The sequence below is a fragment of the Theobroma cacao genome, chromosome 10 (genome assembly GCF_053813885.1).
Source record: "Theobroma cacao isolate CCN51 chromosome 10, ASM5381388v1, whole genome shotgun sequence".
Classification (NCBI taxonomy): domain Eukaryota; kingdom Viridiplantae; phylum Streptophyta; class Magnoliopsida; order Malvales; family Malvaceae; genus Theobroma; species Theobroma cacao.
The window spans coordinates 25,059,770-25,074,923 of NC_142648.1; the positions used below are offsets into that span (position 1 = coordinate 25,059,770).

Consider the following 15,154-nt stretch of genomic DNA (forward strand, 5'->3'; position numbering starts at 1 on the left):
CTCATTTTTGTTGATTATACAATAATGAAAATGATGTAACCTAACGCGTCAGGCAAGTTAAAATTTCACAAGAACTTCATATCAAGGTTGGGAAAAAGTTGACTAACATCATTAAAGATATTACTCTAACATTCCAACTTCTTTTAAGGGTTCAAAATTTCTTCTAAGATATTATATAAAAAAGACTATCATGTTTGTTAACTATAAAGTACTGAAAATGAAGTAACTTAATGGGTCAAACAAGTTGAAATTTCAAACGAATTTCATATCAAAATTGCAAAAAAGCTGGCCAACATCATTAAAGGTTTTGTTCTAACAATATAACTTTTTTTCAGGGATAAAAATTTTTTATAAGATATTACATAAAAATGACTATTATGTTTGTTGACTATAAAGTAATGAAACTAAAATAACCTTACGAGTCAAGCAAGTTGAAATTTCACAAAAACTTTGTATCAAGATTAGGCCAAAGCTTGGTGGCAATTGAGCTGTGATTTTTTGTAGTGCTATTTGTGGTGCTCCCAATTGGTTAAGTCAAATTGGTTAGGTCAATGGTGCTGCCTTGACCATTTCTTGTTGATTTTTTGTTGTTATTGAGAGTTGTAAGCTGTTGTTTTAGTTTCTTTTTCACTTGGAAGAAACTTGCTGCAGCATCATTTTTCTTTTGAGAAATAAATTCATTCTGGTGCTTTTCAAAAAAAAAAGTTGAATTTAAGACGGCCAACATTATTTAAGATATTATTTTAACATTGCAATTTCTTTTAAAAAATCAAAATTTCTTCTAAGATATTACATCAAAATGACCACTATGCTTGTTGACTATAATGTAATGAAAATGAAGTATCCTTACGAGTCAAACAAGTTTAAATTTTACAAGAATTTTGGATTAAGACTGGGCCAAAGTTGGCCAACATCATTTAAAATATTACTCTAACATTGCAATTTCTTTTAAAAGATCGAAATTTCTTCTAAGATATTACATCAAAATGGCTATCATATTTGTTGACTATAAAATAATGAAAATGAAGTACTTGGATCAAACAAGTTCACATATAATAAGAATTTTGTGTCAAGGTTGGGCCAAAACTTGCCAACGTCATTAATATATTACTGTAATGTTGCAATTTCTTTTAAAGAATCAAAATTTCTTGTAAGATGTTATATCAAATTGATTATCATGTTTGTTGACAGCAAAGTAATAAAAATGAAATTATCCAATTGGTCAAGCAAGTTGAAATTTTACAAAAACTTTGAATTAAGGTTGGAAAACAGCTAACCAAGATCTATAAAGATATTACTCTAATATTACAATTTCTTTTAAGATATTACTCTAATATTACAATTTCTTTTAAGATATTACATCGACAACATTAATAAAACCTTTGCAGGAGCACATTTGGTTGGTGCAATTGTGGTGCTAACAATGGAATTTTGACTATAATGGGATGGAAAGCACATTTTGAACCGAAACTCCACACTTTCATGACAATTCACTCATTTGAGTGAAGTATGAATTATTGAATGATAAAATCAAAGTTTTTTTCACAAAAGATGTATGAAATTATTTTTATGACTAATAATTAACCAGCTTTCCTACTATAACCATTGAAGAATGGTTTTGAAAACGAGTGATATGAATTCAAGATCGATCATTAGTACACAAAGAGTTACAATCAAATATGAAGAGTGGAATTATTTAACGAAACAGTTCTTTAAGTTTTATTTAAAAAAAAAGAAGAGAAGAGTAATTAATAAAACATTATATAAATGAACACATTTACTTAAAACTTAAAATTAACTATGCAAAATTTATGTGTTCCATTTTTTGGTTAAACTCTTTCCTAGTGAAAGCTACAAGTCAAAGCAACTTGCTAATACGGATGCCTCCTTCGTCTATATATTAAAGCTTCAAGGCTTGTTATATCATTAGAATTGTAGCAAATTAGCGATTTTAAAATACACAGATGATGATGGAGCCAAAATGGTTGTGGATGCTCTTGATTGTGTTGTTGTTAGAAGGATGGTTGTGTTCTGATGCGTGCTGGGAGCATGAGAGAATTGCTCTCTTGCAACTCAAACCTTTCTTCAATCGTTATGATCATCTGAACAGCTGGCTGGAGGCCAAGGGTTCAGATTGTTGTCAATGGGAAATGGTTGAGTGCAACAGCAGCACCAGACGAGTGATAGGACTCTCTCTTAATTATACGAGTTCATCCTGGAAAGAGGATCATTGGTATCTTAATGCCTCTTTGTTTCTCCCCTTCAAGGAATTGAAGAGTCTTTATTTGCCAGGAAATCACATAGCTGGTTGCATTGAAAATGAAGGTCGATCCTTTGCCTTTCATCTTTAATTACTCATCAACTGCAAGTTTTTAACACAAATTCCTATTTGCATTATGAAAATTCATTTCATCACTTTTTAATTTTAATAATTTTATATTTCTTTACTTTTATTGATGAAGAGCCACTAACTCTTATAAATTAAAAGAAGTCTTTTGCAGGTTTTGCAAAGCTATCATCTAGATTGGGTAATTTGGAGATCCTTGACCTAAGTTGGAATTACCTCAATGATAGCATTTTATTATCTTTGAGTGAGCTTTCGTCTCTCAAGTATTTAAATCTAGCATACAACGTGTTCACAGGAACAAGTCATGTAAACGGTAAGCAACTATTTCACAAAATATTGACCGTGTTGCTCAACTTTTGAGTATTCTCAGCCACTCCTCCCTTTTGTTCTGTGAGTCGCTTCTTGAGTTGTTCTCAACCACTCCTCTCTTTTGGAGATCCTTTGCTGTTATGTCTCTGTTTCTTGTGTTTGGCATACTGCTCCTCTGTTTGGGAGTTGTTTTCTACTTTTGTGATGAATTGTGCACTTTTGCTCTTTCGAGGAGTCTGCTCTGACTCTTCTTTCATAAATATGCCATTTAAAAAAATATTGAATATTTATGATATATAATGATTAAAATATTAAAGTTTTCTCATTACTAGGGTCAGGTTTTGAATCGTTTTCAAGACTCAGTAATTTGGAGACTCTTGATTTAAGTTGGAACTCTTTGAAGAATAGCATCCTGTTACATATGGGTAATATTTCATCTTTAAAGGCTTTATATTTGGGAGGAAATAACTTAGGAGGAACGGTTCGTATTCACGGTAGGTTTGCTTTAACTTTTTTTGTCCATTAATTTCCATTGTTGTTTTAGGAAAGTTTTTGATCATTTGCTTTTATACTAATTGGGCTTGAATAGAATTGAATAATTTGACAAACTTGAAGAACTTGGATTTAAGTGAGAACAGAATTGAAAGCCTTCTACCACTGTACCAAGGTATAATGATAGTTACTGAATTAAATTTTGTAAGTGATCAATGTGTAATCAATTCAGATTTTCATTAGTGATAACATTATAGAAATTTTGCACAGGAAATGAAACAAAACTGAGGTTGACAAGTTTGGAAGTACTTGACTTGAGAAGCAATCTCTTCAGGAACAACACATTTGCATTCCTTCGTGGGCTTTCAAGTCTAAAATCCTTGGATATGAGTGGCAACCAATTGCAAGGCTCAATAGATATTGAAGGTAAAGTTATCGTTTTCTATTTCTTTTAAAATTATCCAAATATGTAAATTCCTTTTAGTTTTATTTCATCAAAGTCAAATAGAAACTTTTTTTCTTTTAATTTTTTATTTTAATTTTGTTATTTATTTATTTGAATCCGATCATTGTTACCATAGTCTTAATTTTTTTTCCTTGCTGTTTTTTTCAAGTTTATTTTTTTTATTTCTATTTGCATTTTTTTTGTTTATGGGTTGATATCAAACCCAAATTTCAATTTTATTGCATTATAAAACTGAAAAAGGGCACGGAATTTCAAAAAAGAGAGGAACCCTAGCCTCCAATAAAAAATAAACCTAGCAACCAAATTCCTAAAAACCAAAACCCTAGAAATCCCTATTTCGAAAAAACCTAGAACAAAAAAATTCCTAGCTTTCTACCAACATCATACCATACCACAATCAAAAAGCAAAACCCAAAAGCCTTACAAAGCCAAAAACCAAAATGATGAAAAAAGGGGTTTCTTTTCGGTTCTAGGGGAGATTTAGAGATTTGGGAGTTGTGGGGATTTTCTTTCACTCGATTGAAGCAAAGAAAAGAGAGGCTTCGGGAAGTAGAAATAGGAGAGTTTTTTTCCTTTTCTAGGCCGGCGGTAAAGATCTGGCTAAAGGGAGAGAAGACGAAGGGAGGTGAGGTCTTCGCCTAGAGAGAAGGGAGAGGGTGCCGTCGGGTACAGAGAGAAAAGGGGAGAATAAAAGATGGAGTGGAGAAGAAATAAGCCTTCTATATAAGTTTTAGGAGGTTTGTCAAAACTGCATAGATTTGTCTGGGTTTCTTTGTGGAAGGAAGGGTGCTAAAACGGCGCCGTTTTAGCAGGAGCTAGTTCTCTTCCTTGGGCACCTAACGGTGCGTTTAGCAGGAGGGCATTGGCCTCTTAAGCAGGCTTGGGGCTCTCTACTGGTCCGGTTTTCTTTGGGCTAATTGGTCTTAGACTTTGGGTAAGCTTCAGACCTTCGGTTGATTGGGTTGTGTTTTGGATATTTGTGTTGATTGATTTTCTTTTAGATAATTTTTAATATAATTTTATGAAAATAATGTACATATAAAAAATATATATAATAAAATATATTTGTATTGTAGCATGAATATTAGAGGTATGCGAGAGGAGATTAGTGAAATGGAAAAATTTATGTAAAATATAAAATATAATAATATATAAATAGATATAATAATAAAAATAAAATCTGAAGTGGTTGCAAATAACTTCTAACAAGTTGAAAGGATCAATAGATATGAAAGGTAGAATTACTTTTTTGTCAAATTTTGACCCGTTACAAATACTTCAAAAATATATATGATTCCTTTTCTAAATGATTTAATGGAGATTTTAGAACTTTTAAAATGATCCAAATATGTAAATCCCTTTTAGTTTTGTTTCATTAAAGTCAAATATTCAGTAAACAAAATTTCATATTGCATATGGTAATTACAGATTTCTAACTTGACTAACATAAAGATTATTTGAATTGATCTTGGCTAGAATTGAATAATTTGATAAACTTGAAGAAGTTGGATTTACACTGGAATAAAATCGAAAGTCTTCGTTCCTTCCAAGGTATGCATTTATATTTGCTCAATTAATTAAATTTTTACATATAACTAAATATTACGTAAAGCTTCTTTTATTGATAAAATTATATATCTTAAAATCTTATGAAGGTAGTGGGAGACAGTTGGAGTTGACTCATTTGGAAGAGCTTGATTTGAGTGATAATCTTTTTAATAACAGCATATTTGCATCCCTTAGAGGGCTTTCAAATTTGAAGTCGTTATATATAAGTTCTAATCAGTTGAAGGGATCAATAGATATGGAAGGTAGAATTACTTTTCTATCAAATTTTGACTCGTTACAAATACTTCAAAAATATATATAATTTCATTTCTAAATGATTTAATGGAGCTTATTTGTTACTTTTCTTTCCTCAGATTTAAGTGCTTTTACCAACTTAGGGGAGCTAGATATGAGCTATAACGAGCTGAACAAATTTGTGGCCCACAAAGGTATCATTATTTGTGAGGTTAAATTTTTATTCTCAACTAGATGTTACAATGAAGTAAATACTTAAATGATCAACAAATTTAGATATGGTTGGTTTTGCATCATTTTATATTAAAATAATTTTTAATTTTTTTAAAGTGAAAAATTGTAGTTTGATGCGTGAGAAAGTGCTCAATTTGGGTTTGGTGATGACTTTCTTTAACTAGTCTGCAACTGCATATATATACTTTAACTAATGCTTGTTTGTGTTAATTTTTATTTGCTTGTGAGTCGTACGCAAATGTCCTCATTATTAAAATAATAAAAACAATAAATTTTTAGATTAGTGAATATATAAAGTACAAGGACATGATATTTATGCAAGTAAAAAAATAAAGTAAATTGGGTCTTACATTTATGACTTTTTTGTAATATTTTTATTTTCATTTATCAATTTTAAAATAATTTTTGAATTTGTCCCATGTTAAAATGGTTCTAAATTCATATATTCTGTCAGTCATCAATAAAATATGATGGAATCCACCACTTCGGTATTATGTGGACGCCCATATCCCTGTAGCATATGAAAATGAATCTGATGTTCTTGTGACTTATTTGACTTTTTCGGATTGAGATTTATGCCAAAATGAATAGCATAGCTCATTCACATTGGGTTAAAGTAGCATAGTTCCGTTAATTTTTAACAAACGTTGACAAAATGAATGAATTTGAAACAATTTCAATAAATAGTGAACCATTGTTGACAAAATGAAAGAATTTGAAATATTTTTAAAATATAAGTTTAAACATTGAAAATGAAAATAATATACTGCACAAAAATCGTTGATGATTAGTGCAATGAAAATTAAATAAATTTTATGCCTAAAATTAAATTTCCTTTATAGAAAACAATATACTAATAAGTTTGAAACCTAATTTTCTAACCATTATATTTAAGAAATATTAACCATTAATCTTAGTAAATTTTTTATTTATATTCATTAAATTACAATTTAACTCCATAAGATAGATATATATGAAATAATTATCATTGATTAGTAAGAAAAATTAAAAGCATGTAGTAAACTTTTTACCATTAATCATTAGATCACTATTTATTCTTTTAGTGAAATGTTGATTGCCTATCACCTTATTGTGTTTTAATTTTAAAATTTATTATTACCTTTTAAAAATTAATTAATTATTAATTAATAGACATAATGTGTCAATTACATAATTCTTATTCATTATATGACTTTTTAAACAGTATGTTTATTTATTTTGTTAACTTATTTTAAAAATGTACAGAAAAATCAATTATTGAGCTATTTGAGATTTATTGGCTACTATTATATTTTATAAGAACTAAAATAAATTTAAATTATTATCATAAGAGATAAGATAAATCATATCTTTTACCAAATAAATACCGTAACATAATCATTCAAGTTTTGGAAATTTTTAATATGAAATTTTTAGTTACATTTACAAATTTTTAATTTACGAATATATTAACTTGAAAATTGAAAGCTTATATTTGTTTCTTTTTCACTCACAGGAAATAGAAGTTTGAGAAAGTTAAAAATTCTTTATTTGGATAACGTTTTCATGACCAATGGAAGCATGACAACACTGCTAGAATTAGTAGAGGCATTCTCATCAGTTGAGACCTTCTATTTACGAGAGAATTACTTCAACAAGAGCATGGCATTCTCATCAGGTAAGTCATTATTATTTTATTCCAAAAAGACATCTCATACGTCCTATCATTAATTACTTCTTCTTTTACGTAGAGTTGCATATGTCGAGCAATGTGGAGGAAATATTTCTGGATTATTCTTATCTCAATAGCAACATTGTGCAAAGCATTGGAGTATTGAATTCTCTTAAAACTTTGTCTTTGTCTGACTGTGGACTGATTGGTACCTTACCTGATCGAGGTAAATTCTGACTCAAATTAATACTGCACAATTTATTATTATTGATCATATATAGAGATATTTCTCTAATACAACTTCTGGAATACATCTCTTCAATGATCTTTTATTATCTTTCTTTAATCGAATAATTCATATTATATTTTAAAAATTAGAATATAATTAGATGTCTTCCATGATTTTATAAATTTTCCAGGTTGGTGTGATTTAAAAAATCTTGAAGAATTGGATATCAGTAGAAATGCACTACAGGGGAATCTTCCTTCATGTTTGGGTAATTTGACATCTCTTCGCGTGTTAGATATCTCCGATAATCAATTCAATGGAAATTTGTCTCATTTAACAAATTTCACATCACTTAGAGTCCTCTCTCTTTCAACAAATCACTTTCAAGTACCAGCGTCATTCATATCACTTGCAAACCTTACTGACCTCAAGATCCTGTTAAGTGATGGAAACAAGTTGGTGATGGACCCTGTCTTTCAAACATCAGTGCCAAAGTTCCAACTGAACATGATGACTTTGTCGAAGTGTTCAACAGATCAAGAACTCATTAAAGAACTGCCTAAGTTCCTTTATTACCAATATGACTTGAGATATGTTGATCTTTCATATAACAAGTTAAGCGGAATGCTTCCATTTTGGTTGTTAGAGAACAATACAAAATTACAAGAACTCATCTTGGCGGACAACTTTTTTACAGGTCCTCTCTTGTTCCCACCAATTCCTCATCTTGAAGCATCTTCAATTGACATATCTAATAACAAAATACAAGCTCAAATTTCGGTAGATATATGTTCAGCTTTTCCGCATTTAGAAAAGTTAATTTTATCTGCCAATACTTTCGAAGATAATATCCCTCCTTGTTTAGGTGGTATGAGCCAGTTAACTATTTTAGACCTTTCGAATAATCAATTGTCTGGAGGAGTACCGAAAGAGTTAAGCATGAGTAGCTCATTGCGGGTTCTTAGGCTGTCAAATAACAATCTAAGCGGAAATGTTGTTCCTATAATCCTTAAGTCAAAGTTCTTGTTAGAATTATATTTGGACGGGAATAACTTTGCTGGACAAAGACTTGATATTGATATCTTGACTGTTGGCTTTCCCTATTTCTTACGTGGCATTGATTTAAGTAATAACAGTTTGTCTGGCGAGCTTCCAAGATGGATATGGAATTTGTCAAGTTTGGAGAGTTTGGATTTGTCCAACAATCATTTTGAGGGTTCTATTCCAATGGAATTGTGCAACCTGGATAATCTTGAATTTTTGGACCTCTCTCAAAACAATTTATCTGGCTGTATACCGTCTTGCTTCAATCCACCATCAATAAAACATGTCCACCTAAGCAAAAACAGATTAAGTGGTCCACTAACACGTGCTTTAAATAGCAGCTCTTCGCTAGTGACTTTAGATCTCAGAGCAAACAAATTGACTGGCAACATTCCAGAATGGATTGGCACTCTTTCGGCTTTGAATGTCCTTCTTTTGAAAGCTAATCAACTAGATGGCAAAATCCCGGTTCAGTTATGCAAATCGTACTTCTTAAGCATCATAGATCTTTCTCAAAATATGCTTTCTGGTCCTATACCTTCTTGTTTGGGTAATTTCACTCTTGGATTAATGTATCGCAAGTCTTTTCTAGACATTGCTCACTTTACATTTTCAGAGCTCGAAGTATTAAAGTACATCAGGATGGAAGTGGAATTTAGCTTTTTTCCTGTATTATATCGCTATCCTGATAGCTATATGGAAGAATGGGTAGAGTTTACGACAAAGAGTGCGTCTCACAAATACACAGGTGGCATTCTTGACTATATGTTTGGGATTGATTTATCTTGCAACAACTTGACTGGCCAAATCCCATTCGAATTGGGAAACTTGAGTGAAATCCGATCGTTAAACTTATCACACAATAATTTGATTGGAGTTATACCCCAGTCATTTTCAAATCTTAAACAGATTGAGAGCTTGGACCTTTCTTACAACAGCTTGAGTGGTAGAATCCCTATGCAACTGATTGAGTTGAACTCTTTGGAGGTTTTTAGCGTGGCACACAACAATTTGTCAGGTAGTACTCTAGAAAGAAAAGCTCAATTTGGGACCTTTGATGAAAGCAGTTATGAGGGCAACCCTTTTCTTTGTGGACCTCCATTGCATAACAATTGCTCAGAAACTGATTCACCGTCAACGGTATCAACTGCATCAGATGATGAAGAAGGTAGTTTGCTGGACACATATGTTTTTTGTGTAAGCTTTTTGGTTTCATATGTTGTTGTGCTATTGGGAATTTTTGCTGTCCTTTACATAAATTCTTGTTGGAGAAAAGCATGGTTTGTTTTCATCGAGGATTGCATCACTTACTGTCGCTTCTCAACTGTGGGCAATTTTCTTGAGTTACAAATCTTCAGAAGAATTGCTTAGTTGTCATGGCAGATCTTAAAATTTTCCTTTCGCATGAGTGGGAATTTCTTTGCTAAAACAGTTGTGGATTTCTTTTAGCCTTGTGTTTTTGATGGTTTTGTGTTTGTTTACAATTCTCTGCTTTTGTCCACTAAGTTTGGATGATCTTTTCCAAGTTGTTATTCAAATCAGTTATGTCTATTCTCTTATTTACTTTTAAGTTTTGACATTCTAACAGAAAAAGCAACAACTGCTTGCAATGGCATGTCAAGAAAAATCACTAGGTATAGAGAATATTCTCTTATTTATTTAACTCTTCTTCTTAATTTACTCATTTTTTTAATATTTATGATTGTTTATTTGCCACCGTTAGTTGATTAAACAAAAGAAAGGTTTTCCCTCGCCCTATCTTCCAAGAAGATGGCCATCTAGTCACTTATGTTTCCCTTCCCGTATCTTCTACATAAAGATTGATAAATTCGATTGGCCAACTTGATTCATTCACTTTAACTAGAATCATTTTCAAAGTATTTAATCCAACAATTTTGGCTTTTGTTGGGTTGTTTGAAGACAATTGCAGCTATCTCAGTCAATTAATCAGCTTTTAACACATAATCTAGTCACCATAATCATGTGTAAAATATGTTTTAAATTATATATATATGGCACTATCATGTCGATAAGCTGACTCTTGTTTTAGAGCTTTTTAAGAGCTGTCAAGATTTTACACTATTAAAATTTTTTTAAGTACAAATTACAAAATTAGAGAAAGACTCCAATCTAAGATCTCTATTCAAATCACAACACGTCTTTGTCATTCAAATTAAACCAATTGGTATTATTATTAAATAGTTGGCATTAATTTTTCAAAACAAAACGTGAGTTCCATCCATACAACAAAATTACTGTCGGAGGTGAAGAATAATATGAATTTGCTATAGAAGCATGAAGGAGAATTACTAGACTTATAAAGCCTAGAAGATGTTTGCATTGTAGAAATTGAAGTTGGAAAACTAATGTTAAAGATTGTGTGGGAGCCCAAATACAGACAATTCCAGGAACCATTAGTTCTTAACAGCATTTGCAAGAGGTCTTGAGGTCACTGAAGCCGTAGAAAGATTAGATAGATATGGGCTCATTGTTAGTTGCTGTATGGGCATGTCTTTGGGCTGAACTATGCTTTTGGTTTTAATTTTGTTTTCCCAATTAATCTTTCCTTTTGTCATTCTTTTTCCAACACAAAAGGTTAAGGAGTTTGGTATAAGATTCATATCGAAGTGACCATATGTTAAAAACTCAAAATTGAGCTTAGATTATCAATTTTTTTTCATGATATAATAAAAAAAAAAACCTAAAGCAACTCCAATATTTTTTTATCAAAATTTATATCGCATATAATTTCAATAGAATCACCCTTGATATTTTAGTCAGATATGAATGTTAACAAATATAATTATACTTTTCCTTGCTTGTAAGATTTCTCCATTTTATTTATTTTTTATTTCCCAATTTTGTTAGTAATTTAAAGATAACTAATCAGTTTATTTTCTTAATTATATAATTTAATTATTCTCTACTAATGCCTAAAAATATATGTGCATTGATGAGGGATGAGCAAGGGTCTAATTAGGTCATCTATGAACCACTCTAGACCAATGGGCTTGGCTCGATTTTATGGTGGTTTTGCATCTTAATGGGTGGTTCATAGTCCAAATCTTTAAGATCTTATGATGGTCTATGGTCCTAAATGTTAAGCATTGACCTATATTGGGATGATGGATTGGACTGTAAAATCAAGTTTTGGATCGATTTTCTAATATATAGGATATAAAATGAATATTTGTAAATTGTAAGACTTCAACTCATAAAAAGAATGCATTTTTAAGCCTTTGAGCTAAAGAGTTAATTAATCAAAAAGTTTATATCAAATACACATAATAATATAAAATTAAAGAAAACAAGCTACCAATACTATTAAATAAAACATTAAGACTTTAAAAATAATAAAACATAACAATAGATGAATTATAATGAGAATTATAACATATATGTATAAATTTTCTTACAATTTGTGCCATTTTACAATACTGTGTGCCATTTTATTGCCGATGGGATATCAACAAAATCTATTTCGTCAACATTTTTTGTCGATGCTCCTTCAATAATACCTAGCACATAACTTTGTCACTTTTCATCGACTTTCCGTCAGCAATTACCGATGAAAATAATTCAGTCGATAAAGCTTTGATTTTTTATAATGTATAAACGATCTAGTACTTAATTAAACACAAAGCATTATTGTGAAATCCCATCCTAATGTAAGATGTTAAGTTAAGAAATCTTTAGGTAAACATGTATGTTTCATGTTGTGAGTTTTTAAACTGAGTTTTAAACTTAGAAAAGTTTGTGTTTTGAGACACTAAGATGATTTGTAAAGTTTAGTGAAAAACGAAATCCAAATGGATAAGTGTTTAAGTCTATTTTTGCATACTAGAATCTATCTATTGATAGATATTCTTCATTTATCGATAGATAGAAAAAAAAATCTATCGATAAATAGACAAGAACATCTATCGATAGATAGAAACCTAGAAAGATTTTTAAGGAATGAAAGAACATCTATTGATTGATGTTCATTATCTATCAATAGATCGGGCTTATCTATTGATAGATAGTAACCAAAATCTTTTAAAAGCATTCAGGAGCTCATCTATCGATAGATGGTGTTGTTTTTAGAAAAATAAAAGGGGTAAAAATATATTTTCTCACCCTATCTTATAAATGTACCACTTTAAATGAGGGTTGGCAACTCTCAGTGAATTTTCATAGGTATTTTCTCAGCTCCCCATGCTCTTTCAACTCATTTCTCACTCAAATCACTATTTTTGAAAGATTTGAGCTTGGTTTTGAGTTTTAAAAGCAAAGGTGACATTTTTCACCCTTGAAATCTTGAAATCTTGTGTTTTTAACTCTAAAAATATTATGTATTGTTTGAGATTTACTAATTCTAGAAACTAAAGGATTTGAATGGATTTCCTTCTTGTTTAGAGCTCACCTAAGGTAAAGATAATGAATTTATGAATTTGTTGCACATGGGTATTTGTAGAACGGCAAACATAGGCTTGGAAATTAGTTTTAGAAAAATCTAAATAGATTCGAAAGAGCTTAGAATGCTTACTACTTGATTCCTAAACTGATTATTGATGATAAGAGTTGTTGAATGTTTAGAAACAATCAAAACTTTTAAGGAATTGTTGAAGTATATTTGTGCTTAATTACAGAGGTCGACTTTTCGAGGTAAGTGGGTACACCACTTTCTAAATTATTTGAGTGTGTAAAGTTGAAAGTATAGTTTGAATGATTTGATGGATTATTGATGAGTATGGTTTCCATAAATACTTGATTAAGGAAAATGTGTTTGTGGATGAGACAATGTTTTAGAAATGGCTTTCAAAACTATTATGTATAAGTAAATATCCTACTCTATAGTAGTTTTCAATAAAGAGGGACAAGCCCTTTCAATATTTTGAATAATTCCTTCGATAACTCTAGCCTCCAATCTAGTGTGGATACAAGATAATTAGTTAAGAAAATGATTGTGGATGTTTAAGAATACTCTTGAATGTGTGTATTGTGAATGTGGATCGAAGAGGTCTCCACTTTTCTATGATTTATGTGATTGACATGATTTGTAATTGATGCTTGATCTTGGAATGATCTTGTATGGAAATTTTGATTTTGTTGTGATTGACTCTAGTCTCGGTATAGGGGTAAGAATGCCACAAGGTTAAGTTTGGCCAAGGTGCCATCTATTCCCTTTTTATGTATATTGGTTTTAGTTCTAGTGTGGAAATAAGAATACCACAGGGTTAAGCTTAGTCAATGTGCCACCTTTTCTTCTTTTTGTATGTTGACTCTAATCCAGGCATAGGGGTAAGAATACCGCAGGATTAAGTTGGGCATCTTATCACTTTTTCCTTCTACGTGAATCCCGTTGTGGGGGAAAGAATACCACAAAAACAAGTTGGGTGAAAGCACCCCTTCTTCCCTTAATCTGCTAATGGCATGCAGTGACGTATTATTGGTACATTGGATATTATGATGCCTATGATTGGTGATTGATGATTATTGTATCTATCTAGAAATGATGAGACGATTTGTTGAATGAATGATACATTCTTGTTTTGAATATTTGATGTTGAGTTTGAAGGTTTGAGGATTAGCTTCCGTATATCCTTGAAAATGTTTTGTAAGTTGAGTTTGAATATAGTTACTATATGTTATGCATTTAGAGTTTTCAAATGCATTTATGGCTATTGAAAGAATTTATATGATTATCATGTTGTTTTGCAAATTATGATTTAACTCTTCTCCTTTAACTTGTCCCCTTCCTATATCCACTCATGGAGTCTTTGACTCATATGCTATTTTCTCTTATTTTGTTTCAGATCAGTAACTTGCTTGACTATGCGACTAATGGAGTACACTACAAAAAAATTGGCTATTTCCAACAGAAATTTCCGTTGGAAATAGGCCTTTTTCCGTTGAAAATGTTTATTTCCAACCGATTTCCAACAGAAAAGTTCGTTAGAAATTCCATCGGTACAAGCCTTGTGAGTAATACTTTCCGTTGGAAATCCGTTAAAAATTTCTAACGAAAAATTCCATTAGATATTCGTTGAAAATCCGTTGGAAATTTTCAATTGAAATTCCGTTGGAAATCCGTTGGAAATTTGAAATTTTGCCTTTTTTTTTAGAAATCCGTTGGAAAATAATTCCGTTGAAAATTTCCAACGAAAAATTATTTTCAACAGAAATTTTCGTTGCAAATTCTATTTCCAACAGAAAAACATTTGGCATTTCCAACGGAAATTTCCGTTGAAAAAATATTACTAACGGAATTTTCCGTTGAAAATATTTTGATCTATTATTTTAATAATAAATTTTCAAAAAAAATTATCATTTTTGTTTCCGATACTAAATTTAATTCCGCATTCAACTGTAAAATATATAAAAGAAAAACACATTATAAAATTGAGATTCAAGTCCTAACATCTAATTAGAAATTATCCTTAACCCTATAAAAAATCAACTACCCTAACCCTATTAACTACCCGTATAATTTTAAAATTACTACCCTAACCCTAACCCTATTACATTTTTTCTACCCTATAATTACCCTAACCAGTTTAAAAATTCGATTATATTAAAAAATTATTAAAATCTTCT

General features: G+C 30.7%; 1 protein-coding gene across 8 annotated transcripts; it reads left to right on the forward strand.

Moving 5' to 3' along the window:
- The first annotated feature begins 1,867 nt into the window (after positions 1-1,867).
- LOC18587168 (cuscuta receptor 1-like) lies at positions 1,868-10,251 on the forward strand. 8 transcript variants are annotated; one of them, XM_088802613.1, is made up of 12 exons: positions 1,868-2,325; positions 2,502-2,660; positions 2,989-3,150; positions 3,246-3,323; positions 3,419-3,574; positions 5,091-5,165; positions 5,270-5,425; positions 5,537-5,611; positions 7,147-7,308; positions 7,382-7,528; positions 7,722-9,323; positions 9,485-9,622. In XM_088802613.1, the coding sequence occupies exons 1-12, from the start codon at positions 1,965-1,967 to the stop codon at positions 9,487-9,489; spliced, it is 3,138 nt and encodes a 1,045-aa protein (XP_088658739.1). In that variant the 5' UTR covers positions 1,868-1,964; the 3' UTR covers positions 9,490-9,622. The 8 variants fall into 8 exon arrangements, with proteins under 8 accessions (XP_088658739.1, XP_088658738.1, XP_088658734.1 ...); XM_088802614.1 differs by having other exon boundaries at positions 1,873-2,325; positions 7,722-8,228; positions 9,192-10,251; XM_088802608.1 differs by having other exon boundaries at positions 1,871-2,325; positions 7,722-10,251.
- The last annotated feature ends 4,903 nt before the right edge of the window (positions 10,252-15,154 follow it).